This window comes from Trichomycterus rosablanca, chromosome 22 (assembly GCF_030014385.1).
Source record: "Trichomycterus rosablanca isolate fTriRos1 chromosome 22, fTriRos1.hap1, whole genome shotgun sequence".
In the NCBI taxonomy this organism is placed as follows: Eukaryota; Metazoa; Chordata; class Actinopteri; order Siluriformes; family Trichomycteridae; genus Trichomycterus; species Trichomycterus rosablanca.
The window spans coordinates 1,953,248-1,978,001 of NC_086009.1; the positions used below are offsets into that span (position 1 = coordinate 1,953,248).

At 40.4% G+C, this 24,754-nt stretch overlaps 1 protein-coding gene across 1 annotated transcript; it reads right to left on the reverse strand.

Moving 5' to 3' along the window:
- Positions 1–4,715: 4,715 nt before the first annotated feature.
- Positions 4,716–24,754, reverse strand: hsd3b7 (hydroxy-delta-5-steroid dehydrogenase, 3 beta- and steroid delta-isomerase). Its single transcript, XM_063018695.1, has 6 exons — positions 24,482–24,754; positions 18,748–18,903; positions 10,881–10,989; positions 9,436–9,535; positions 7,332–7,494; positions 4,716–6,896 (listed from the first exon to the last, which is right to left on the reverse strand). Exons 1-6 carry the CDS (start codon positions 24,654–24,656, stop codon positions 6,481–6,483), a joined length of 1,119 nt encoding a protein of 372 aa, XP_062874765.1. The 5' UTR covers positions 24,657–24,754; the 3' UTR covers positions 4,716–6,480.

Sequence of the window (24,754 nt, forward strand, 5' to 3'; positions counted from 1 at the left end):
AATAGAGTGGACACGGTACTTAAAAACTCCAGCAGCGCTGCTGTGTCTGATCCACTCATACCAGCACAACACACACTAACACACCACCACCATGTCAGTGTCACTGCAGTGCTGAGAATCATCCACCACCTAAATAATACCTGCTCTGTGGTGGTCCTGTGGGGGTCCTGACCATTGAAGAACAGGGTCAAAGCAGGCTAAAAAAAGTATGTAGAGAAACAGATGGACTACAGTCAGTAATTGTAGAACTATACTGGATTTTTCCCAGTTGAATTAAAGCCCTGAGATATAACCGCATCTGCAGTAAACAACATACTGACTCAATATATTCAGTATAAGTTCAGTATTGCTTTACGGTAACCAGTAATGTCACACGACAATCTGAATGGTCTGATCAAAACTGCTATAGAGAACGTCTGGGTTTTTTTTAAAACAGGATCCAAGATTAGAACTTTTGTGGCCTGTCAACTGAGCGACTTGGATGAATTTGAATGCTGCTTGCAAACCAGGTTTTACATCCACACCTAATGTTTTGACTACATTCCCATAAACAAACGTAAACATTTTGTGAAAAGCCTTCCCAGAAGAGTGGAGGCTGTTATAGCCGCAAAGGGGGAAACTATAATAATGCCCATGCTTTTGATGGAATTAGTAGTCCATCAAGCTCATTACCAATCATCCTCATTTTGGGCTTGTAGTTCAGCTACAGTTCCTTTTCCCTTTTTTCATAAACTGCTTTGCTCTGGTCAGGGCCGTGGCAGATCCTGTTCTACCGGGAGGCAGTGGGTTCGAGGCACAAGGTAGGAATACCCTGGAGAGGGTGCCAATCCATCGCAGGGCTTCGGTCACCCTGCCTCAGACATTTACGTTTACATTTTCAGCATTTAGCAGACGCCTTTATCCAAAGCGACTTACATTACTATTACAGTATACAGTTGGAGCAATTGAGGGTTAAGGGTCTTGCTCAAGGGCCCAACAGCAGCAACCTGAAAGTGGTGGGGCTTGAACCAGCGACCTTCGGATTACTAGTCCAGTACCCTAACCACTAGGCTACTGCTGGGCTACTGCTTGCCCAATCATGCCAGTATAGGTGCCTATACTGAGTGCTTTGCACCAACTGTGTAGAACTGAAAGAGGAACAGTCGAGTTTTACACAGAAGAAAATCCCTCAGTGATGGAACAAATCACTGAAACCATGAACACTTTGTTTTGGGTGAAGTTCGTTTCCGTTTCCATGCAGAACGTGGATTTATTGTAGTCTGTCTGAGTCAGTTTCTTTCTGACTCTGTCGCTATGTTATGTCAGTAACCATAAACACACAGGGAACTCCTTTTGGACCTAAGCCAGGACTGGGATTCCCTCCTGCACACGGCCTTTTGTTTTACTAAGGGTTTCATCTGGCAACTATTGCAAAAGTTCTTCAATAAAAATGAAAATGAAAACATGTGCTGCACAACATCTTCTGTTAAGAAGAACATTTTCTTTACACGGATTTTACAGACACTTGCAAGAAACGTATTTATTTCATTTCCACAACAGCACTCCAGGTAAACATGAGGGACAATTATTTGAGATCGGAATAGAAAGCAGAAATCTGACTTAATATACACCGATCAGCCTTGTTTCTACACTCACTGTCCATTTTATCAGCTCCACTTACCATATAGAAGCACTTCGTAGTTCTACAATTACTGACCACTGATGAAGGTCTAGAAGATGATCGACTCAAACAGCAGCAATAGATGAGCGATCGTCTCTGACTTCACATATACAAGGTGGACCAGCTAGGTAGGCGTGTCTAATAGAGTGGACAGTGAGTGGACACAGTATTTAAAAAGTCCAGCAGCGCTGCTGTGTCTGATCCACTCATACCAGCACAACACACACTAACACACCACCACCATGTCAGTGTCACTGCAGTGCTGAGAATCATCCACCACCTAAATAATACCTACTCTGTGGGGGTCCTGACCATTGAAGAACAGGGTGAAAGGGGGCTAACAAAGTATGTAGGGAAACAGATGGACTACAGTCAGTAATTGTAGAACTACAAAGTGCTTCTATATGGTAAGTGGAGCTGATAAAATGGACAGTGAGTGTAGAAACAAGGAGGTGGTTTTAATGTTATGGCTGACCATCAACAAAATAATGAGCTGCATGTAATCAAAGTGTACTGTGGGGAGAACGTGCAAATGCAAAAAGTACACTACTATATTTTAAATACACCACATCACCGTGGACCCTCAATCCTACTTTTAACAGACCTGTCAGTGGGTGCTTCATGAACTGTACCTGACCTGTACCTGAATACTTTTTTTAACCAACCGTGACTGGAGACCACTGTTCCATGTCGTTTCCTCATATGAACACACAGACGTCACCAGCTGTAATGAATCAGATTTATAAACGAGGGATTAGGAGGTCATGTCACAAAGTTAATCAACACTAGAATTTTCTACACCACCACGTTAATTTTTGAGTTACTGTAATTATCTAGGACTGTTGTCTGAGTATCCATGGTCTTCAGTAACAAATCCACTCGAGCAAACTGCTGATGGGCGATGAGCTACATCTGTTTTCCTAAAATAAGAACCACATTCCTATGACTAAAGCCTGTGACTCATTCTGCATGCTGGTGGTGTCGTGTTTTTCCGAGGTTTTGTAAATGAAATAAATTCTCCCTTAAAAACAAATAAAACTCAGAATCAGAGTTTTGGAAACCTGCTCTCTGGATGTGCGGAAAACAAAAACACAGAGATACAGAATGGAAAGTAAAACCTGGCAACTGGTAATACCTCAGTCATTGCAGGGGTGAGACAGTGATCCCGGCATGTGGATGCTGGGTGTGGTACTGGGACGGTTACGAGTGATTAATTGCTCAGATGTAAGTTTAAGATGTCTGGAAAAAATATATAAAACTGATTCATAGTTGAGAATGGTTATACTTTTTTACAAGTGTCTCTTTTCCCTACAGCGCTCCAAACATTGCTCACTCACACACACTTTCTTAATCGCTTATCTAATTAGGATCCCAGCTTTTCAATGGGCGCAAGGCCCACAGTAACACCCTGGACCTGGCGCCAGTCCATCGCAGGGCAAACACACATACACACACCCATTCACCTATAGAGCAATTTAGTGTCTCCAATTAACCTGACTGCATGTTTTTGGACTGTGGGAGGAAACCGGAGCTCCCGGAGGAAACCCACGCAGACACGGGGAGAACATGCAAACTCCGCACACAATGGACCCGGACAGTTCCGCCTGGGGATCAAACCCTGGACCTTCTTGCTGTGAGACGACAGTGCTACCCACCGTGCCGCCCTCCAAACATTGCTGCTTGTTCATTTGATATAAATACACACAGGAGCTGGTCAATCGAGCAGCGATACGAATACTGCAAGATTTCCCAAAGAATGATTACAACAACTACACAATCCTAACTGAGTGTAAGCAAGGCTGTAGCCATGAACTGAACACTGCGGGGAAACTCTGCAGGAAGCGAGGGGTGGGGCCTTCCTGCCGATCTAAAATATCCCTGCCATATCCACAACTGATGGGAACACTGATGGATCCTAACATATGCAAAAGCTAGTGAGAGGAATATGATTAGTTATTATTTATATACATCAGTATATCCTCCTGAGACCCAGAAGAAAAAAGGTTTAGATATTTTGATATCTAGGCCTCCTCTTCCTCATCTCCTGACAGCTCTAAATCTGTATAATTTCTGAATAAAATCTTCTCTGCCTTACTCAGCCATTTGCTTCCATGTATAGAAATAGTCTAAAAACAGGAGGTAGTAAGTCCCACTGTCCACTACAAAGGACATTAAATAAATGTTGTGTTTTGAGAGGGGTAAAATTGCTGTACATTTCTGAAATCCTTCTAAATTGAAGTTAAGACTCTCATATTGATGACACAATTTGATTATTAGCAACAGAAACATAATATCAGCAAAGAACCGCTTGCTTGTTGCCATAAAATGTGGAATATGAGATTGTAGCCACTTTGAAAATAAAGTTCATGAGCTATGTTTTTCACACCCCCACAAATGTGAAATTACTGAAAAGTCCAGGATGTACTCTATGTAGAACAGTAGTACTCAAATGGATAGCATAAATGGTGCTAGATCTCAGACACATGTCCACCACAGAGGACAAAAATGAATTGCTGGGTCTCAGGAGGATATATATTGAGAGGACTTTGAAAGGGGGGCATTTGGAGCATATCTGAATATTTTTTGGGAGACTCCATGTAGTCGCATTTGTAAGAAGATGATGAAGTACCTTGTACATGTGGTTGTTTGGGTTGGTTGAAGACCAGCCACACCGGCAGACACACCCGCTCCTCATGGACAGATGAGTTCTAACAATCACACCCGACCTGTCGCTTTGTCAAAACTTGTTCCAGTCAGTAACACATTAACAGTCTGGTTTACAGTCGCTGTGTTTTGCTCCATCTTCACTTCGTTTGTTGCTAGGAATTTCCTAAACCGCACTGTTATGTCTGTGTTCTTGTTTCTATAAAGTAAGCTTATATAACAACAGTGTGGAGGAACAAAGGCTTAAAAAGTGGAAGCACATTTCCAGATAAATCTACTGACATGAATGATCATTTAAATACAACCCTGTTAAAAAAATAGCAGCATTTTTAGGGCCCTAAAGCCACGAGAAGCATAAAAATCTGGTGTCTCTGAACAGAAAAACACAATAGAAGTTTAATAATACGATTTTATTTGTTGGCGCCTTTCATGACACTCAGGGTCACCTTACATCAACTAAAACCTAATTGTCTAATTCTATTTTATATTAATCACCTGGATTTTATACATTTTCACTGCATCACTGCATATAGAACAACAATCTATGATCAGTGCATTAATCAATACACGTTTAATTCATCTTCAGAAGCTCTTTCATCCTGATTAGGGTCGCAGTGGGTTTGGAGCCAACCTGGAAACACCGAGCGCTATACATCAGACAGGATCTTCACCCCCAAACGATTCATCCTCGAGCTGGAATGGTTTACTGGCGGTTGATATGCGGAAACAGGACAGGGTGTTCTCTTCATATCGCTGCCAGAATGATGAAAGCACAGAGTTCTCTAGAATCCTGTCATACATTCACTGTAAAAGAAAAATCCTTTCAATGGAATTACGGAGCTCAGCCCAAAGCACCCAGAACTCGTCCTGCAGTACCAGCATCAGTCCTGGGTTAATGGAAACACTCACAAAACCCACAAACCTTTAAACCTTACAAGTCAAGTCTTTCTAATCTTCTATTTATTCATTTTTGACCACTTTACAAATGGAAGGTCCAGGTTCGAGTTTCAGCGGTGGCACAGGCCCGGTCGCTCCACACAGACGACTGGACGTGTCTGAGGGAGGGAGGGAAGTAGGATGAGGTGCTACCTCATTGCAAATGTAACAGTGAAACTACCAAATCTTTGTGAAATGCCAGAAGGAATACTCAGGAGTGCATTGTGTTCTCTGTGCACGTTACTGCTCAGGTAACCGGGGGTTTCCAGTACTTGGAAGTGCTAGTCTCCTTGATTGGCATGGGTGTTGGGCATGAAGTGGAGGACCGATAGGAGATGTAGGAGAGCCAGCATTATTGCCCTTTAATAAGATTACACATGTTTATTAGTTGGTTTATACAAATAAATATATTTAATTGTAATGAATAAATATGTAAATTATAATATGCTAACAATTATATCAATTATTGTTATTAAGAGAATGAAAACAGACAATACAATTAAAAAGCAGTAAAAAATCGGAGAGGTAATTCATGTAAAGTGTGGGATGGTTGAATGCTGCTATCAGTACAGAACTTGTACATCGACGTGTATAAAAATACGGATTTATGCAAACACAGTAATAGAACTATATATAGAACTACAGAAATAGTTTTTAGAATAGATTCATACACTTACACATCTACAGAGGTGATCAGAACAACTAGATGACAAGACCTGTTTGCAGAGGCTAATAGTGAAGATAAGACCAGGGTTCTGGAGCTACCTGCTATGCTAATAATAACTGATTCAAACTGAGAATTAGTACAGAATGGTACCCGTGTCCTTGGAAAAATGCATCAAGTGCATCAAGTACAGTCCAATAATCCTACTGATGATGTTGATTATGATCAGTCTGAGCAATCATAATAAAATAAAATACCTATTCATTATTCCTCACTTATATTATCATTATCACATCCTTCAGAATCCTCGCAACTCTCATAAACCTACGCTAGATCCTTCTACATCTATCTGCACCTCTTTTCTTATTAACATTGTCTCTAGTAAGGCCGCGTCCCTTAGTGCCAAACGTCCTTGGTTCTTGAATCCAGGGGAAAAAACCCTTGTAGCTGTACGTACAAATAAACATGCTAGCAAAAATTCTTAAGACTGATTACTAAGCACTAATAATCCTGATTAAATTTGCGTATTAGCTTAATAATGATGTTCTCGTTAACATCAGGCTTTCTTGGTGCTCGTGTCCATTGGGAACGTGTCCACCCAGCCCTGTGTTCTGTCGCGGCACTGCTGCCAGTCGTACAGCGGGCGGTACTGAAAGTGACGCAGCGCCTTGTCCGAGCTGACCGTGAAGGACGTGCAGGCCACGGCCAGCGTGTAGCGGTTGAGCAGCGGCGTGAACGAGCAGACGGGCCGCAGCAGCCAACGGAGCACCTCGTTGATGCAGGCGAGCATCCAGAGCAGGCAGAGCGGCATCTGCAGCGAGCGGAAACGGAAGGCGGACAGGAACTGCATGTTAAAGTCCTCGTAGCTCTTGTAGGGAGAATCGTCGTAGCAGAAGTACACCTCGCCGGCGAGCCTATCGGGGTGCTCATACAGCGCCCTCGCTGCCAAAAGATGCATCCACGCCACGTTTCCTACAGCACAAAAATAAACAGACATCAAATATATTAATAATACTTTAATAATATTTTAATTATGATTTTCCAATCTTCTGAGCTGAGCACAACACAGTTTTGTACCACAAAACAAGCTGGCATTTAAAAATAAAAGTGACTTACAATTGTGACAATTCAAGCATCTGAGGGTTAAGAACCTTATTCAGGAGCCCAACTGTGGCAACTTGGCAGTGGTGGGGCTTCAACCAGCAACCTTCTGATTACTAGTCCAGTACCTTAACCACTGAGCCACCACTACCATAAAAAACTGGACCTACATTTGTGGCACTTTTATCCAAACCGATTTACAATTGTGATTGAATACAGTGTAAACGCTTAACAGTAAAGGTGTTGGTGGGGCTTGAACCAGCAACCTTAAAATTCTGAGGCCAATTCCTTCACCACTGAGCTTACCTGCATAGACACGCCCGTGCTCGGTGTCTTGTGGAACCCCTCGGATGAGCCAGCCGCCTGTCCGAACGCCCATCATGTAGAATTCCTTCATCAGCTGGTGCTTTTCGCCGTAGATGCCTGTGGGCCGCAGGGCGCACGTGTACATGGTCGCGCCCCCTTTTACCTAAAAAAGAGGGACAAAAGAAAAATTATCATCATGTTTCCTTCAGAGTTCTTGTTTTTAATGGCTTCTTACTGAGTGTTAACTGTACTATCATGTTGAGCTGATAAGGTGGGATGGTGAAGGCTAGCATGTGCTTCCTCAGAGACATGCTTCATTTCATACTGCAGCTCGGAACGATTTTACTTCGCCGTGTGACAGGAACAGAGCACGAGCATTTCACACGTGACGAAGTGTACGAGGATTTTATGTTATCGTATCTGTCGACACAATTTCCATTAGATGCTGTAATCAGTGTAATCAGCGATGAATGAAACACATTCACAGTCTATAAATTTACAGGCACTAAATCAGCGGCTGTCAGGCAGTACTGGAGGACGTGAAGCCTTCATTTAAACCGCGGACAAATTAATAAGCCCGCTGCTTTCCGATCACCAAACGTAAATACTGGGCGTGTTTATTATTACTGGAGGAGAACATGCTGAAACCTTTCCCTCGTTACATAAACACACAGGCTGATTGTTCCGGCTCATGTACAGACAGGTACGTCTTTCTACTGCGCTAATAATGAGGGAAAAATCTCTTTATCAGGAGACTTGTGTGGTTTTTCCCCTCTAACAGTCCAAGTTAACAACTCGCTAATGAGCTCATCAGATTAGAGAAATACAACAGAAAACTAAAACCTGCAGCACCGTGTCCTCCAGGACTGAGAAATCAAGATAAAAAAACTAATTTCAACACCAATTTCACCCCATAATCAAGCACAACAAATAAAATTATCTTATAAAAATGATTTAATGATGTTTCTTTGTTTATTAGGACCAACCGAACTGAAATACTACATTTATTTTGGAAACTATAAATTATATTGAACTTAACACTATTGAACACTCACTCACTCACTCACTTTCTACTTTCTTAACCTCTTATCCAATTAGGGTCGCGGAAGGGGGGGGGGGGGGGGGTGCTGGAGCCTATCCCAGCTTTTCAATGGGCACAAGGCACACAGTACCACCCGGGACGGGCACCATTCCATCATAGGGCAGACACACACACACACATACACACACATTCACTTATAGGGCAATTCAGTGCCTCCAATTAACCTGACTGCATGTTTTTGGACTGTGGGAAGAAACCAGACACGGGGAGAACATGCAAACTCCACACAGAAAGGACCCGGACCGCCCCGCCTGGGGATCGAACCCAGGACCTTCTTGCTGTGAGGCGACAGTGCTACCAACTTAGCCACCGTGCCGCCCCCCATTGAACACTCTTGGAAATAAACAGGCCTGAGCTCTTTATTTATTTCCCATATACATGCTAGAAACCTTGTAAACAAGCATCTCAGAATGCTATTTTAAAGATATTTGTCCATGTAGAGACCCTAAGACGTCAGATTCTAAATATAATTTAAAGAATCATGTTTTATTTTCCAAGTGCTGGTAAAATACTGCGCTACACACAATTCTGAGGTACAAAAACACCCATTACAGATAAAACTGCACCAAGAGACCAAGTAAAATAGTTAAAACTCTGACTCCTCATGTCATTATACTACATTAGATCCCATAATTCTAACGTTTTAAAACAGATTGAAAAGCTCTTTGTTGAAGTAAGAACCTTTGGTGTGGTTGGTGCCAGATGGGCTGGATTGAGTACAACATTTTCTTTTCTTTTCTGCAGATGTGATCGATGCCATAACAGAGCTCTTGACCCGTGACTGTATGTTTTTATGGTCAGATAATTACATTAATGAGTAGGTGTGCAGGCGTTTCTAATAAAGTGGTCATGAGTAATTGGAAAAGAAATGAAGGACGTCATGTTACGATTACACACTGTTTAAGCTTGAGCTGCTCCATTACAGAGAGGTGATCTCAGCTACACCTTATTTGCAAAGGAAAAAAAGAAAAATAAACACAGAGCCGAGTGTATCGGCGGTACCTTTGAACCGTTGGCCTCCAGCACCAGTTTCTCCGCTGTGGCTTTACTCTTGGGGTACGGCATCTCATGACATACGTTGTAAGGCGTGTCCTCGTTCCCCCTGCATGAAAGACAGGAAGGTAAGTTATGCCTTCATACAATGGACAATAACATAAAGAAAAGAAAAACAGGCCGACAGACAGGCTCGCCCGAACAGTCTGTGGGAACGAGCCCGGAAAACCCCTCACACCGATCTGGGATACACAAGATCTCCTTTGATTCATTTTTAATATCGTCAGCTCCATTTCATCCTCGTCTCATATTGTGCGGCTTTGTATTAAATCCAACGAAAGCAAACCGTGTTCATGTCTCAGATTAAACATGTGCACTGAACGCAGATTCCATGACTGGGCGACCAACAGACACAGTTAGTCGTGTCTGATGCAGGGGAGGATCGATGCCAATCCATCGTGGGGCCAATCCAATTGCCCAGCTTCCCCCGGACACATCTAATTGACCAGCTTAAAGCACCCAGCACCTGAGCGCCTGTGTTATCTTTGGCCACTCGAATCCTCCTCCTCACAATGTATTTGAGAATTGGTTTTTAAGAACTGGTTAGTTTTATTACAGTCACTTCCAGCTAATGTTTTGTGGTATGTGGTTGCTTCTCTGGTCTTTCTCACAGTGATTGATGAGTAAACAGGTTCAGCCAGTGTGTCAGCTCACATCTATCAGGGGTAAAAGTATTTGTTAGTTTTTTCCAGTCACCTGATCGAGCACTTTAGATAAGAATTAAACTGAACTGATGGAGCGAGAAAAACCGCCAGCAGTGCAGCGCTGAGGTCCTACAGCAGCTTCTGCTATAAATTTGGAAGCTATGAGTGGAATGTATTTTTAAAACTGCATTCCTGAACCGAACCCACACCCTTCTTATCTTTCTGACATGGTCTATTTATGTTATTTCCCAATTTTCCTTGTAAGTGCCTAAATTTTACACTAAACTTTAGAACTTTTATCACTAAGATATGAACATTAGATAAAACAGAAGCTGCATTTACTTCAGAATTGGAGAACATAAATATTTATGGTTCTGTTTTCAGCACTTTAAAACACTGTAGAGATCTAAAGGGATTGTGTGTTGAGAAGCGCTCACAGATTCTCAGAATAAATAAAGCAGGTTTTTTATTCTTTTATCTTATCGAGCATTACTGGAGAAGATTCAGTGCAGATATGTTGGTAAAGAAAGGTACAAAGTACTCAGTGCAGAAATGCATTTTTGGCTCATATCTGAGGACCATATTGTTCATCATTAAAAGCTTAATTCAACAGAAATACATTCAAAACAGAGAAAAAGTAAAGCCTAGAGAATGACAAGAGAGCGTGAAGGAAAATGTGAGGACTGGAACGGAACCACGGAGAATAAAAGGTCCAGTAAAATCCAGAGAGAGCTTAGAAAACAAACCCACCGGATGAATGCATCCCCTTTCACGTTGGGTCCAACTACCTCCATACTGCTGGTATAGACCAAGTGCTGGATTCCAAGCTCCGTGCAGGCGTTTAGGATGTTTTTTGTTCCTGGAGATGAAACAAAAGTAAAGCAACATTAACTAACAAAAACAGTGGAGGGTATTGGAGCTGTTAAAAAATAATCACAATTAATAGTCTGTAAGCTCCAAAAAGCAGAACTGGTGCTGTTCTCCTGACTTATCATCAATCCCTTTATTTCTTTAGTTATTATTTACCTCCCATTGAACAATGTATTACCTGACTGAAAATTATGGTCTTTTTGTGGAATAATCTCCATCTTGAGATAAGTCCCTGCTCATCTGCAGCTGTGTTCAAAACCCATCTCAAAACTCATCTTTTCCAGCTAGCTTTTGGGTGACTCAGAACTGTGCCACATGTTTGGTGCTCTCCATGTTTGTAAATGTGTATTTTATTTATAATTATGTTGAGATTTTCTTTATTTTTATTGTACAGTGTCCTTGGGTGTCATAAAAGGCGCTTTTCAAATAAAATCTTATTATTGTTATTATTATTTAAGCTTTAGAAAGTTTAATGAAAACTTCCCAGACACAAGAGGATTAAGAAGACTGAAGACTCAAACAGAGGACAGGATGTTCTGGAGAAATACTGTCCACATGGTCATCAGGAGTTGGAACTGACTTGAAAGCACCAAAAATTAATAACATAACACATTAAGTAATAGTCAAATCATCTGCGATTGGGGCCCAGGTGGCACAGCGGGATATTCCGCTAGCACACCAGCGCTAAGATTCTGAACTCCTCGGTTCATCTAGCGGGCATAATTGGCAGTGCCTGCAGGGAGGGATGACCGGACTATGTGTGTGGGGTCTTCAAGTGCTGTGTAAGGACCCTGATTGGCAGATAGAGAGTCACCTGTGCAGAGTGCATGGGTGGAAAAGGGTTCCGCTGAGGGCTGCATGTGGGTCGGAGGAGGCGTGAGCAGCAATAGACTGCAATCAGGGATCCACCAGCAGCGGAAGATAAATTGACTATGTTAAATTGGGAGAAAAACGCATAAAATATAGAAGAAAAAAAAAATCAAAATATTGCCAAATATGTACGGCAATACTACAGTCAGTCTCCAGTGTGTGTCTTACAAATCATAAGTATTTATTTATACATGCATTTAACTTCATCCAGACTTTGTTTAGACTTGATTTCCTGGCTGCGTCCTAAATAATGGGTAACTAGACTGTTACACACACTATTTAGTACAGTTTAGTACAAGTACAGTCATTACTTTCAGCTCCACTTTCATGCGATGCGACTGGCTTATAATATTAAAACCGAGTTTGTTTCTGTTATTTTGGATTCGCTTTCCCACCCACCTTAGAGATAAACTTTTCCACTAGATGCTTGAGACTTGAATTGTGGTAGAAAGAATGTCTGACCCAGCCAGATGAATTCTGTTCTTGTAATCATGAAAGGTAAATGTTCCTTCCACTCTTTCAAATGTCAGATTTTTCCTCACCACTTGTCTGATAAATATTGTTATCATATTCTGTAGCAGTAAACACTTTCTAAAAATGTCCTAAGCCTAATTAAGGTCACATTTTCTCTGTATATAAATATTTTCTTTGTGATAAAGGTGTGATTAAAACAGCTTGTTTATTTTAAGTGGCTGGAGTATAATGAGGAACCCAGCATGGCACTAAGTACAGATTAAAACAGTAACATCAGACCTTCGACAGGTGGAACATAAATAATTATCCAGCCATAGCGAGTTAAAGCTCAGAGTTCAAAATAAAATAATCGACCCTGATTTGGGAGGCATTCCTGGCTCCCTAATAATTAGAGAGACACCCGACAATCTCATGCACTAGTGGGCTCCTGTGTATAGAGGGGGGAAGTCTGAACCCTCTTTCAGAGGTACTTATGCACCAAATAATGTTACATAAGCTACAGTGTAAAAGCGTGGCGTCATAAGATCTGTCAAGGGAGTCTGTTGTGTAACTATCAGGAGGAATGTAAACAAGTCAGCCTGGTTCCATTTATTATAAAAACAAACTTGCTTTGTCATGTCACTTCAAGGGTTTTGTTTAATTGTGTCCTTAAGCTCATTAGCAGTAGTAAGAATAAAGATCAAATATTGACCAGTGCACCTTTAGAGGAAACAATCTGGTTTAAAATATTGTATTAACAAACAATGTTGTAATTTTGTTTATAACGTAAATAGCATAAACACTGATCGGTTAATGTTGCTTTCACTATCATTCATAATTACAGGTGTTACCTTGGGTATATCCCCAAAACTCTTAATTGATGCCCTAATAATTACTAGTTTTTATTAGGGCTGTCAAACGATTAAATTTTTTAATCGCGATTAATCTCAGAATTTCATGTAGTTAATCGCGATTAATCGCATTAAAAAAAATCTGTGTAAATGTTATAGAAAAGAAGGATTTTTAAGTGAAATGTTACAATTAAAATGGTGAACACATTTTATGCTAAATGTACTGATGTTAAAAACTGCTGGGACAAGAGAAAACTGTAAGGGAGTTTTTGTAACAGACTTTTCTGTGGTTGTATCGTGACAATGGTTTGATAGATCGATAGATAGATAGATCGATAGATAGATAGATAGATCGATCGATAGATAGATAGATAGATAGATAGATAGATAGATAGATAGATAGATAGATAGATAGATAGATAGATAGATAGACAGACAGACAGACAGACAGATAGATAGAACCGAGTCTTTCTTGTTATTTACATAAAATGAATAACTGTAATGATGCATAAAGTATATTGCTAGTGTAAAAATTGAATAGTAATTAAACTATCAGATTATTAAATAGTAAAGTGACATGTGACAATATTGCACAATTAGGCCAATATAGCCACATATATACAGTACATGCACATATATACCCATATTCATACATATTCACACATGTAAATACCCATATACATATTCACATATGCAAATACATACACACATACTCAAGTACACATATGCAAATACATACATACTGTATATATACTGTAGTATGGACGTTTCTACACGAAGTGAGTGTGTTTTGACCCTTTGGGGCTTCCATAGTTCATGGACTAGCGTGCTTGACTCAGCTGTCCGGTATTCGGTACTCGGTACAATACCACGCTGGGTTATATTATTTTAACAAACCACAAATAAACAACGGTGGCAAGTCCGACATTAAATCGTTTGTTCTACCAGTCTCAACATGAAATACAATTTGCGTTAACGCCACTATTTTTTTTAATCGCGTTAAATTGAGATCACGTTAATGCGTTATTATCGCGTTAACTTCGACAGCCCTAGTTTTTATAACATTTTATAACACTTAAAAATCTTAGAAATCAAAGTATGTTATGTTTAAACACAAGTTAGTTTTGTAATGGCACTGTGAGGGATGAAGTAGCTGGAACACATGTGGCTGCAAGCCGAGGACACATCTGTGTTCCAGGGAATAAAAACTACAAAAAATCCCTTAGTAATTACTTACTATTATAAATGTTTTCCTTTGCTGAGCACTGAATGTGTATAAATACGTGAATATGTCCATTTCTAATAAATAAAATGAGGTGCACCTTTGTCTACGTTCAGAAGTAGGTTGGGCAATCAGATTTAAACGACCTTGTGTAAACTGAGCCTTTACAAACCGCCTCCTTCAGGTAATCGGGTAAATACTCACCATGCAATACAAAATTGTGCCAGTGTCACATCATGAAACGTTTGAAGGAAATTGTGTGACGCTAAGAGGAAGAGACTTGCATCAGAAACGGTGAATTCGGAGTCAAACGTACATTTGAAAATCAGTTGTTTTGTCTTAACATGGGGTTAAGAACATACTCTGCACTCTAAGTGCTGGTCCCAACCCGGATAAAATAGGGAGGGTTGAGTCAGGAAGGGCATCCGGGGTGAAACTGTCTCAAATCAGGATCGCGGACCAGAAAGTCCAGCTGTGGTGACCCCTCAATATTATATTGATCATGTTTTGTTGGTGTTGTTAGCTGCTGTGTTTTATTAAGGTGCAGTCTGGTTAAGTGTATAAAGTTAAACTTATGTTGATACTTATTTACTCAAACATCTTAAAACAACTGGTTTCAATCATACGTTTGACTCATTGACACACGAAACTGTCTCATGTTTCTTCCTCCTAGCGACACTTATAGTTAGGCAACTATCACACAGTTTGGATGTTGTGACACTGGGACACTTTGTATTGCGTGGTGGTGAGTATTTCCACAGTCGCTGGTTTGTCTCAGTTTACACAAATCTGGTTGCTCAACCTAAATCTGAACGTGCACAGAGCCGCACTTCATTTTATTTAGATCAGATGAGCATTTCGGACATTTTTACATATTAAAAATGTCAGTATTGAACTGCTTGGTGCTTCCTTTTACTTTAAGCATGCTGATGATGTTGGGTAGGTGGAAACTGCATATGTGGCTATTTGCACAGGTTTTGTTTCCTTGGCTGCTGAGTTTATTATAAATAGCAATTCATTACAAAACTCTGGTACTTATAAAAAAATAACAGACTTGTACCAGCGGTCCCATAACAGTGCTGACTGTATTGTTTACAGTCATGTTTACTACATTTCGGTTGTTTAAGAACTACATTCAGTGAGATTTTCACTATATATCAAGTCCATTTATTTTTGATTAACAGCCAATCATAGTGTTAGGGTATAATCCTCTGAGATTTAGGGCTTAGGTTAATTCTAGTTAAATGCAGTAATTAAATGCTATGACGGGTGCTGGACTGACCTCAAGAGAACCATGGACCAGTGGATGTTCATGTAAACTTATTATTCCCCAGCTCATATCTGTATAGGTACATTTTCATCTAAATGATCAGCTATTATTTTTTATTAAAGTGTCTCTGCCCACTTTGCATTAAATGACAAGTTATTTATTTGTCGTTATTTATTTATTTATGTTATTTTTGTGAAGTCTTTGACTGGTGACACTGGGTGCCAATCAGGCTGGTTCGAGTGTGTCAGAAACTGCTGATCTTCACGAGTTTTTATATCTACCTCCAGTGATCCAGGGTTAGTATTAACTCCTCTCATTTATTAAAATACAACTAAAGTTAGAAAAGCAAAGCTGGTCAGAAGAATGAGAGACGTGGACGCGAGAGCGAGAGCCTTAATGGACGAGGCTGGTTCTTCAAATCTGTTCATTCTGAAGAACCTGGTTCTCGTGTGTGTGCTACATCAGTTCATTACTCATGCTGTCAGAACTAAGGCAAATATCTGAATTGTTTTCATCAGAAAAGCAGCTGTGAGGAAATACTGCAGGCAGTGAATGAAAAACAAAGTGGAGGCTGATAAAAAAGGCCAGGGGTGATTAAATCCGGATGTTTTATGGGTCTGAATACACTGATCAGCCATAACATTAAAGCCACCTCCTTGTTCATTGTATCAGCTCCACTTACCATATAGAAGCACTTTGTAGTTCTACAATTACTGACTGTAGTCCATATGCTTTCACTCTGTTCTTCAATGGTCAGGACCCCCACAGGACCACCACAGAGTAGGTATTATTTAGGTGGTGGATCATTCTCAGCACTGCAGTGACACTGCCATGGTGGTGGTGTGTTAGTGTGTGTTGTGCTGGTATGAGTGGATCTGACACAGCAGTGCTGCTGGAGTTTTTAAACACCGTGTCCACTCACTGTCCACTCTATTAGACACTCCTACCTAGTTGGTCCACCTTGTAGATGTAAAGTCAGAGACAATCGCTCATCTATTGCTGCTGTTTGAGTCGGTCATCTTCTAGACCTTCATGACGCTGCCCACGGGGCGCTGTTGGCTGGATGTTTTTGTTTGGTGGACTATTCTCAGTCCAGCAGTGACAGTGAGGTGTTTAAAAACTCCAGCAGCGCTGCTGTGTCTGATCCACTCATACCAGCACAACACACACTAACACACCACCACCATGTCAGTGTCACTGCAGTGCTGAGAATCATCCACCACCTAAATAATACCTGCTCTGTGGTGGTCCTGACCATTGAAGAACAGCATGAAAGGGGGCTAACAAAGCATGCAGAGAAACAGATGGACTACAGTCAGTAATTGTAGAACTACAAAGTGCTTCTATATGGTAAGTGGAGCTGATAAAATTGACAGTGTGTGTAGAAACCAGGTGTGCAGCTGTGCAGGAATTACTGGGCACACAAGTTTTACACTGGAACTAGGATGCTTATATATACACCTTTTATTAGAACTGTTGCTTTAGACTGCGTCATAAAAGCATCTTACTTGGAGTCAAATCTAAATTAAATCCCACCTGCTAAAACAGCTGTAAAAAACAAAAACTAAACCTGTTTTTATGTTTAATGGAAAAATTCCTTCTTTATATAATCAGCTGAGAAACGACGTGTTCATCTGTCTGCCGCTTCACTCTGTTCACTATCAAATCTGATAAATGCAGAGCAGATGGACTTATTCAGCCTGTTATAAAGTTGAATATCTGCCTTCAGCAACACGTACAGTGCTTTATTTTTTATATAAAGACTCATTCAGAGCGACAGTTTATCAAACAGGCAGCATTTGCTGCAACAAAACAACACCAGAACACCCACAAACCTGAATTTCCTTTAAAGCTGCTACTGTACTCGAGCGTATTTTTTCCGCTCACGTGTAGAATCAGCCATCGTCATCTGCCAACACCCACCCCCGTGTTAACCAGAACCCCGCACTGAGATTAGATGTGGTGAAATTTATTGTCACCAGGGCGCTTTCTGTCACCCACTGTGGAATGTCCTGTTTCACGCAGACAGGAAGGCAGCGGTGCCACGCTCCCGAGGAAATGAGTGAGCTGGCATCGTGTAATTCCATGTAACCTGCACAGACTAGTGACGTGGTCTAGTCACAGTCCTGACTTGCATCTAGTTGAGATGCTGTACAGGGCAGCTGAAGCTCAAACGCCCTTTGATGTGGTTGATTTAAACCAAATCTGCCAAACCAAGAGGGCCAAAATGCACCCAGAGCAATCAAAAGCATTTGATTAAGGCGCAATTGTGGCTTAAACCTTTAATGATCTGCTCAACCATGTGGTCGAGCTTAATTTGAGTCTAAATACTTATATCTATAAAAGTTGCATCATTTTTGTGATCATCTCAACTGATTGTCAGAAGCTCATTAAAAAAAGACAGTGTGTACTAGTAATAAATATGAATTGTTTGTTGTTGGTATAGTCCCAAGAAACTAAGAAATGCAAAGAAATGGTGAGACCATTAAAGGGTTAAGGTGGCACAACCAGTCAGGTTTTGGGGTCTAAATATTTCCCCCCACACGGCCAGTTGGTCTTACATAACTTTAACCTTTGAAAATGAAAAGATGGTTTAATAGCTGTAATTTGTGCATTCAAGTGTGACAAATTAAATACATGGTCAAAATTACACAAACATTTAGACGTAAGCTTGCTGGACATCATATTTCAAATCTGTTATCATTAATATAGAGTTTAAATACTGGCCTACTGCTTAGGTGAGTCTTCCCATTATTTAACAACCAACAATCCAGGAGTTTAAGGCCTAGCATGTGCTTCTTCTTTTGATATGCCAAGTTAATTGTAAATTATCGCTTCTTCTTTTTTTTGTTGGACAGATCAGCTCCCAACCTTTGGATTGCAACATCTTGAATCAGACTTCAGACCTCCGGTTAAAAGGACAAACGCTTTTCTGTTCCGCACATGGAAGCCTGAAGTCTGATTCTTCTCCAATCTAACCTCAGTTGTTTTTTTACTCTGAACCAGATCCATCACGATTGCTTCAGTCGTGTGCGGTGAGGGTTTAATAAAAAGTGTTTCCTGTGTTTAATCTTGTCTTACCTCCGACGTTCACGGTGTGGATGGTTTTCTCGGGCACTCTGTACCACACGTCCACCAGGCTGGCAGAGTGGATGATCAGATCGGATCCGTGGCAGGCGTCCAGAACGTTCATGTAGTCTGTTATGTCACCCTGAATGACCACAACTTTCACCCGATCTAAGAGAGACAAAGAGAAAATTAGAAATCATCATCGATTAGAGTCACAGTGGGTCCAGAGATCATGTCTGACCAATTACTCGTTTGCATTTTCCCATCCACTTAATGGCTTGTATTTGGACAACCTGTCAAAAGTATCAGAAGTGAAGGTGAGGTGAATAACTCTTCATAAACAGGTCCTAGGGTGAGGCATCTACAATACCTGCTCCACCACACAGTCAGCACTGTTTGATTGATAATGAAAGATAATCTTAAGAGGTATGACTGTTGCTCTTTTGTCTTTGACTCATCAAACAACCTGTTTGCATTCCCCATTTTTAGCTTTTCACCATTTTCACCAATATTTGGGTCTGTTTTAATTACTGCTTTTCCATTTACGTGTTTATGTGCATTTTCTTTTTTAAGTAGCTGAAAAGAACCATCATACTATGGTATGTGTGTAATTACCTAACCTCTTGCATGTGTGTGGGAGTTTCATGTTACATGCATGTGTGGGAGTGTGTTGAATATTGCATGTGAACGTTGAGAACCTGCCGTCTGTGTTTCCCCTGTTATTTCCACGAAGCAGTAACACTCAAAACACTTTCGGTCCAAATTCACCTGTAAACTTTAGATGTTTATAGGAAGGCTTAATGTTTACAGGAAGATGACTGGATGTTTGCTTGCCGTGTCATGTCCTAGAGTCCTAAACATACACAGGAACTCTACTCACCCTCCAGCTGTTCCAAATAAACACTGGGTGGATGCCGTGTCATGCCACCAATGACATTTTCCAGTCACAGTAATGTTCACACTTCCCAAACACTAGGAAGGAAAACGTTTCAGAGTTTCCTTTTAAATTTAAAAGAGGTGGCATTATACGTCAGAGGAGGCGCCAGCATGGGTGTCATAAAGCAGGGGAGTGTAATAGGTATTTGGAAATGTCCAAATGTGAAGGTAGAGGCTGTGATGAACATAAAAAACCAAAAATGTTTTGCAAAACACAACAAGAGCAGAAAAAATCTTTAAAAACCTTCAGAATTATATTGTTAATTTTTCTAATGTCTTAACTCTTACTTTTAAAAACTTTTTATATTTTGTTGTATAATATATATATTTTTTAAACTATTTTGTAATTACTGTGGCGGAGCAGTCACTAAAGCATTTCACTGCCAGTTGTACTGTGTATGACCATGTATGTGACAAATAAACCTTGATTTGATTTGATTTGAGATACAAAATATAAAAAGTGCTCTACCAATTCCAATTAATCCAGCAAAAAATTTAATTTCAATCTTCTACCACCCTGCTCCAGAAAATGCCTGATTTCTGGTATTTGGCCTCACAAACGGAGGGAGTGTCAGCATTGGGATGTCTGATGACGCCAGCAGGAAAGCTACAGGGAGGAAACTGACCTTAAGACTCGGGGTGTGTGCCAGACTACAAACCTTTACTCTCTGGTAATCCATTACCTTACAACTCCTAAGAAACATGTTCTGTTTACTACTTGGTGATAGATATGAAGGTTCCCCTTTACGTACACTTTATGCGTGGACAGTTGAGGTCGTAAATAAAAATAGCACGAATGGAAGAATAGGGTAAAGCAATATGACAAAAGAAAAATTAATATCATGATTAACTGGATCACAAATGTTTTAAAAGCATCATCATGCATTAACATTTGCAATTAAAAAAACGACAATGTGTAATTTATTAACAGACACAAAAACTACCAGTGTGATATCAGCTCCCCCTTCTGGAGAAACTTCTGCCTTCTAAATAAGAGTGAGTATAGTGAGTATGGGAGTGGGTGAAATACAGGCGTTTTACCACTAAATTTAACCACTTATTTAGCTTTAATACCACTTTATCAAGGTGGTTTTCAGGCCTACCTGTAAACAAGGTAGAAATACGCCCAGTACCAAGTGCCAATCAATCAAGAAGACACATTATTACCCATTTACACCCTCACTTACACTGAGCAACCCAACCTGCCCTATGTCAACAGTTTACACAGGAATTAACACACTGGGTGCCATAAATGCATAAATGCCACAACTGATCAACTGCTGTTGTGATGAAGGACTGTACAGCAAACCTCTTACACTGATTACGCCAGTGTTTGCTCTACTGCGTTACAGGATCAAGGTTCAGGACTATTTTAATTCTACAGGGTGGGCCATTTATATGGATAAACCTAAATAAAATGGGAATGGTTGGTGATATTAACTTCCTGTTTGTGGCACATTAGTATATGGGAGGGGGGAAACTTTTCAAGATGGGTGGTGACCATGGCGGCCATTTTGAAGTCGGCCATTTTGGATCCAACTTTAGTTTTTTCAATGGGAAGAGGGTCATGTGACACATCAAACTTATTGAGAATTTCACAAGAAAAACAATGGTGTGCTTGGTAACTTTATTCTTCCATGAGTTATTTACAAGCTTCTCTTTGTTTACAGCCATTGACATGTCGCAGAGGTTAACACGTGAGGAGCGGATAGAAATTGTGTTGATGTCTGATGAACGCAGTACCCGGGTCATTGCAGCAGATTTCAATGCAAGACACCCTACGAGACCACCCATCTCCCATGCTACAGTTAGCAATCTGCTTGCCAAGTTTCGTGAAACTGGTTCAGTGTTGGATTTGCCAAAATGTGGACGCATGAAAACTGTCACTAATGAAGAAACATCAGTGGCTGTCCTAGCTTCATTCAGCAAGAGCCCACAGCGTAGCACTCGCCGCATGTCACTGGAGAGTGGCATCAGTCGAACATCCCTTCGGCGGATATTAGCTACTCACAAATGGCACCCTTACAAACTCCAGCTGCTGCAGCATCTCAACGAGGATGACCCAGATCGGCGCACTGAATTTGCAGAATGGGCAAAACAAAAATTGGAACAGGACCCTCAGTTTACATAGAACATTTTGTTCAGTGATGAGGCAAACTTTTATGTGAATGGTGAAGTTAACAAACAAAACCACCGCTATTGGTCTGACACTAACCCACATTGGATAGATCCCTCCAGGACTGTTGGAACACAAAAATGGATGGTATGGTGTGGTATATGGGGTACAAAGATAGTGGGGCCATTCTTCATCAATGGAAACTTCAAGGCCACTGGATATTTGAAATTGCTACATGATGATGTGTTTCCCTCTTTATGCACTGAAGCTGGCACGTTCCCTGAGTTTTTCCAGCAAGATGGTGCACCACCACATTATGGGTGTCAGGTCCGAGCATTCCTAGATGAACAGTTTCCTGGAAAGTGGATTGGTCGTCGTGGGCCAGTTGAATGGCCCCCAAGGTCTCCCGATCTGACCCCCTTAGACTTTTATCTTTGGGGTCATCTGAAGGCAATTGTCTATGCTGTGAAGATACGAGATGTGCAGCACCTGAAACTACGGATACTGGAAGCCTGTGCTAGCATTTCTTCTGCGGTGTTGCTATCAGTGTGTGAAGAGTGGGAGAAGAGGGTTGCATTGACAATCCAACACAATGGGCAGCACTTTGAACACATTTTATAAGTGGTCAGAAACTTGTAAATAACTCATGAAAGAATAAAGTTACGTTAAAACCAAGCACAACATTGTTTTTCTTGTGAAATTCTCAATAAGTTTGATGTGTCACATGACCCTCTTCCCATTGAAAAAACTAAAGTTGGATCCAAAATGGCCGACTTCAAAATGGCCGCCATGGTCACCACCCATCTTGAAAAGTTTCCCCCCTCCCATATACTAATGTGCCACAAACAGGAAGTTAATATCACCAACCATTCCCATTTTATTTAGGTGTATCCATATAAATGGCCCACCCTGTATACTCCAGCTATTCAGCTGAGCAGCTTTTAACCTGATTTCTATCTAACACATCTGTAGTGTATATATGATTGCCAGGAACAATCATTGCAATATTTTTCCCCTGTACTAAGAAAAGGGTGGAAAACTGGTCTCAAAACTGACTCACTATGCTGCTGAATTTCTTTCCATAAAAGTTTGAAAAGGATATATACAGTTTAACATGGAGGTTCTTCAGCTTGTGACACATGGGGGTACTCCAAAATGCCTAGAACCTTAATATCAACGACTGTGGATGTTTATGCAGTGTTATTCAGCTTCCCAAAACTAGAGTAATAAAAGGAATATGATTGTCCTTTATGAGGTTTGCATCCTTGATGTCATTGATAATGTCATTGATAATGATACCAGATGTAAAAAGCTTTAAATTCTGTTTCGGCTGATATTATTGCATATGCTAAAAATATAAAGGACATCAAGAGGATTGGGCAGACAGATATACTGTCTTCACAAGTATGAGTGTTAATTTCTTACAAACTCAAATCAATAAAAGCAACCCAGACATAGTGTTCATTACCAGCTTAACATCATCACAAACTAAATAATGAATTTAATGCAATTTTTTTCTTTGCCATTGTGGGCATGTATCAGACAATATGATGTGGGGTGTTTAAATAAACATTGTCAATTATACTGTATACCAGCACTTCTGCTTAAATTTAGGGTAAAGTTAATATAATAATAATGTTTGTTTTGTTTTATTAGAATTTTATCGTCATGTTTTACACTTTGGTTACATTAATGACAGGAACGGTAGTTACTCATTACACAAGGTTCATCAGTTCACAAGGTTACATCGAACACAGTCATGGACAATTTGGTATCTCCAGTTCACCTCACTTGTATGTCTTTGGACTGTGGGAGGAAACTGGAGCTCCCGGAGGAAACCCACACAGACACGGGGAGAACATGCAAACTCCACACAGAAAGGACCCAGACCGCCCCACCTGGGGATCGAACCCAGGACCTTCTTGCTGTGAGGCGACAGTGCTACACACTTAGCCACCGTGTCGCTCTATTATAATAATAAAGTTGTTGATGTATATATAGATATAGCTGTTTTGGCCTAATGCAATGTGCAATACTCGTCACTTATCACTTTATATTTAATATTTAATCTATATTTAATCTGTACCATATACTGTATACTTGGAACTGCACTTTCAATTCTATTCCATTTGTTTATATAATTTCATTCCATTTGTTTATATAATTCCATTCCATTTGTTTACTTACACTCAATCCATCATTAATAACTGCTCTGTAGTTATGCAATATATGTAAAACTCAGGTCACCTCCAATCTTGGTTATGTTTGTGCTGTTTTCGAATTTATATTGTTAAATTTCTATAGTGTGTATTTGATGAATAATGTTACTGGGACTCTAATTTATTTCGGGTTCAATAAAGTATCTATCTATCTATCTATCTATCTATCTATCTATCTATCTATCTATCTATCTATCTATCTATCTATCTATCTAATAGGCTAATATTTGCTGGACATTATTAATACGTGTGCTGGTGTTTATGGGCACAAATCCTATTACAGATTTAGATCTTAATTTAGATGTCAGCTTAAAAACATCATACATTAATTTGTACTTATATTACACTGCATGTGAAGAAATTATATACATTTACATACAGTATACTACATTTGCATTTGATAAGATATGGGTTCACTGACGCAGCACTAGACGCTGGAGGACTTCTTAACCCAGTTTAAATGATCCAGACTCACCAGTACTCAGGTCCTGCAGGCTGGCATCGCAGTGCTTATCGAAGAGTCGAATCTCCTTCACTTTGTTCTCTTTTTCCAGCAGGACTTTCAGCAGGTGCTGACCCAAAAACCCGCATCCCCCTGTTATTAGGTAAACCAGTCCTGAATCCTTACTGCACATTTTCTGGTCCGGCATGAATCTACTGCTGGTGGATCTCTGTCTGTACGTGCTGCTCAGGATCTGTTCAGGATCTGCTCAGGATCTGTTCTGTCTCAGAGCTCTGCTGACCTGAT